The 3,864-nt window shown below is 66.9% G+C and overlaps 1 protein-coding gene across 1 annotated transcript in view; it reads right to left on the reverse strand.

Moving 5' to 3' along the window:
* Positions 1-3,807, reverse strand: part of F751_6719 (Non-motile and phage-resistance protein) — a gene marked incomplete at both ends in the record, with an annotated part of 5,284 nt that extends 1,477 nt beyond the window's left edge. The window contains 7 exons of the mRNA XM_011397242.1: positions 53-933; positions 1,142-1,282; positions 1,461-1,592; positions 1,855-2,371; positions 2,678-2,923; positions 3,125-3,224; positions 3,474-3,807. Coding sequence (XP_011395544.1) covers positions 53-933; positions 1,142-1,282; positions 1,461-1,592; positions 1,855-2,371; positions 2,678-2,923; positions 3,125-3,224; positions 3,474-3,807 — 2,351 coding nt within the window. The remainder of the gene's footprint in view (positions 1-52; positions 934-1,141; positions 1,283-1,460; positions 1,593-1,854; positions 2,372-2,677; positions 2,924-3,124; positions 3,225-3,473) is intronic.
* Between the last annotated feature and the right edge of the window lie 57 nt (positions 3,808-3,864).

Genomic DNA, 3,864 nt, shown 5'->3' on the forward strand with positions numbered 1-3,864 from the left:
CACACACAAAAACACACCAGGCACAGCACCGCTCCACCCCCTACCCCCCCACCCGCTCGTCTTGGGCATCATGAGGTTGATGAGGACGATGTGCGGGGGCCGGCCGGCCAGAATGCCGCCCTCCAGCACGTCCAATGCGCGCTCGCCATCGGCGGCCTTGCTGACCTGGAACCCGCTGCGCGACAGCATGCCCTGCACCACCGTCTGCGTCAGCGGGTCGTCGTCCACCGACAGCACACGGATGGCCCCGCGCTGGCGCATGTCCTCCACGCTCTGCCACGCGCGCTGCCAGTCGGGGCGGGACTCGGCGCCCCCGCCCCCGCGCGGCGGCAGCACCAGCGGGCCGCGGTCGGAGCCGCTGGGGGGGCCGCCAGACTCCGCCGTGCTGGCGCTGGGCAGGAGGAAGGGCGACATGGCCTGGTCGCCCGAGGCGCCGCCCGCGCCGCAGGCGCCGGCGTCGGCCGCCGCCCAGTCGCCCTGCGCCCCCGGCCAGCCGGGGCTCGGTCCGGCGGCGCTGGTGAAGGCGCTGGCGGCGGCCTCCGGGCTGAGCTGCTGCGGCGCCTTGCGCTGTGTCTCGCGCTCCGTGGCCAGGAAGTAGGTGGACCGGCTCTCCAGCGACAGGCGGTCCAGCATGTCGGTCTGGAAGTCGGAGGCGAAGTTGTCCACGCACACCGGCGTCCCCGCCACCAGCCCCGACCGGCCGACGCGGGGCGCCGAGCCGGGGCCGCGCGCGCCGGGGTCCAGGCCCGCCTGCCCCAGCAGCAGCTGGAGCAGGTCCTCGCCCGCGGCCCCGCCGTCGGGCTGGGCGCCCAGGCCCAGCGCGCCGGCCTCCTCCTCCAGCATGTCGTCGATGCGCGGCGGGTTGCGCAGCGTGCGCCCCTGGCTGATCACGCCCGCCACGGCGGCGGCCTTGGAGTCGGCGTCGGTGTACACCTGCGGGAGGAGGTGGGTGGGTGGGCAGTCGTTCGAATGGTCGAGGGGGCCGATGTCAGACTGGTCGTGCGGCAGCGGGCCTAGAGCGCATGCGTGCCATGAACAACCCTATGCTCGCCGGGATGATCCATCCAGACGACGACACAACCCAGGCCTTTGATACAATGCAGGCAAGCCGCCTCCAGCACCCCCCCAGAGTCCGGCCCACTGGCAGGGTGAAGGTGAAGGTGGAGCCCTTGTTCTGGTGTGAGGTAGCGTGGATGGTCCCCCCCTGGGCGGCCAGCAGCTGGCGGGCCAGGTGCAGGCCCAGCCCCGTACCGCTGTACCGCCTCGTGTAGCTCATGTCCGCCTGCAGCAGGGGTGGTGGTTTGTTACTGTGGGGGATGGACATCATTGGTGCAAAACATGCATGCTTTGCAGGGTCACAGGGGCGATTGCAGACTGAACATGAAGCGTGCCAACCCCCCCTTTCACACTTTCCTGCCAGCCGCCCGGGAGCTCCCGCGCTCACCACCCCACTCCCAAACCAAGCCTCCTGCCTGGGCAAAAGGGCCGAAGATGAGGTCCAGCTTGCTTGGCGGGATGCCGATGCCCGTGTCCGACACCGAGATGGACACCATGTTTTCTCTCTCCGGGCCAGCGGTGAGCATGATGCAGCCCTGGCGGTGCTCGGGATAGGAGTGGGGGAGAAGTCTGTGCAGACACAAGGCGCACTGGAGTCGGTCCAGTGGTTGAGTGCCATGCCCTGGATGTTGATTTCAGGGGCCCAGCACCCCTCTTCCTTAGCATCTAACGCTGGCTGCCCTCCTTGCCGACGCGTGCGGGTAGGGGGTGGCGGCAGCTGTCCGCAGCGCACGTGCCGCTGGAGGCCACGAGATTTGTGGCCTCCTGTGCCCCCTTCTCCCAGGGCACCCTCCCCACCAAGCACCACGCCCCATCCCCCTTGGACCCCCCACCCCACCACCACCACCACCAGCTCGCCTTGTCGGTGAACTTGCAGGCGTTGCCGATGAGGTTATACATGACCTGGATGAGGCGCCCCGTGTCGGCCTTGGCGGCGGGGAGGTCGGACGGGATGTCGTTCAGGATGACCACCCCCGGCGCCGCCAGCTGCCGCACCAGCGCCAGCACGTCCTCGGCCACGCGGCGCACTTCCACGCGCTCCAGCTTCACCGCCAGCTTGCCCTCGCGCAGCGCGGAGGCATCCAGGATGTCGTTCACCAGGTTGAGCAGGCGCACGCCGGAGGAGCGGATGGCTGCCACGTCGTGGGTGACCGCGGGGCCGCGGCCGCGCAGCGGCTCCCCCGCCAGGTCCAGGAGCAGTGTGGAGGACAGGCCAATGATGCCGTTGAGCGGCGTGCGCAACTCGTGGCTCATCACCGAAATGAAGTGCTCGCGCTGCTCCAGCAGCGTGCGCAGCTCCTGGATGACGCGCACCCTGGTGGAAAGAGTGTGTGTGTGTGTGTGTGTGTGCTGTCGGGATGGGAAGGGCTGTGCTGCTTTGGTGCATGCAGGCTCCAGGGCCAAATGAAGGCATGGGTGGGTCAGGGCGTGTGCACGAGCGCACTCCACAGTGTGTGCGGAGGCAGGGCAGGCAGCTATGAGGTGCGAGGCTTCAAAGATCTGTGCCAGTACAGAACACGGGAAGACCCCTCCCCTTCCAAGTTGCTAGTCCATTGATGTTTCCATTATCTCCTTGGAAAGTACCCCCCCCACACACAACAAAACCCCAAACACAACACACCTGTTGGACTCGATGACCTCGCGCATGGCGCGCATCTTGCGGTCGTCGATGGTCAGGAAGTTGGAGTGCAGGAGGGAGGTGGAGAAGATGATCTTGCCCCCCAGATCGCAGCAGGTCCACAGCAGCTCCTCCCAGGCGGTGCTCACGCCGCGTGCCTGGGCCACGGTCCACACGAAGGGAAAGAGCGTCCAGAAGACGGCAGTGGAGGCACGCAGCGCGGACAGCGCACGGACTGTGGCATGGTCTCTGTCGGTCGAGCGGGGTGGGGGGCGGAGAGGGGGGTCAGCAGTCAGTGTCGAGGAGTTGGGAGGTTCTGCTCTTGATGGAGGTGTTCACTGTGGCAAGCTCCTCTTCCCCTCCCCATGACCCTCCGCTGGACAGCTTCAATGGCTGCAAGCATGATACCAGGGCCCCCCCCTGCGCATCCCATTCGCGAGGCCAACCCACCTGGAGGCATGGATGGCGGAGGAATACATGGCCCACAGCTCGGAGCAAATGTAGGGGAACACGGCAAAAGAGATGATGTTCCAGATCCACCGGTGCCAGGCTGTATGAGGTTCAGAAAGGAGGGGGTGTTGCTGTTGAAGGGGGGTGCAACTGTGTCAACATCAATAGTGCCTTCCGGGGGGCAGGGCCGTTGCATCCTGAAGCAGGTCAGGGGATACCAGCACCTGCGCAGTCCCGAGGAGCTTGCCAGGCCATGCGTCTCCCATCTGTACATCTCCTGACTAGCCATGCAGACCATATTGACACCCCCCCACCTCTTCCACACACACAAACATCTTGCCCCGCCCACCGTCCACGAGCTCCCCCGGGATGATGGTGACGATCATGACGAGGTCCACCAGTACCAGGCGCCAGACCCGGAGCGAATCGAAGTCCGAGATCATGGACAGGGTATAGATGATGACGGGGGTGGCGTGGGCCCACATGACGTAGCGCAGGAGGGAGACAGGGCGCCCCGACACGCTCCAGAAGATGGGCGCCCGGCCCCGGGCGGCCAGCGCCTCAAAGACGAGGGCCGTGGCGGTGATGTAGGCAGCCAGGAAGCAGAGCTGGCGCTTGATGGGGCGCAGCTCCAGGCAGGCGGAGGCCAGGTTCAGGACGGTGGCCGTGGCAAAGGCCACCATGGGCCAGATATAGATGGCCTGGGGGACCTGTGGCGGGTGGGTGGGGGGTGCGGGGTT

Source organism: Auxenochlorella protothecoides, assembly GCF_000733215.1.
Source record: "Auxenochlorella protothecoides strain 0710 unplaced genomic scaffold scaffold95, whole genome shotgun sequence".
NCBI lineage: Eukaryota > Viridiplantae > Chlorophyta > Trebouxiophyceae > Chlorellales > Chlorellaceae > Auxenochlorella > Auxenochlorella protothecoides.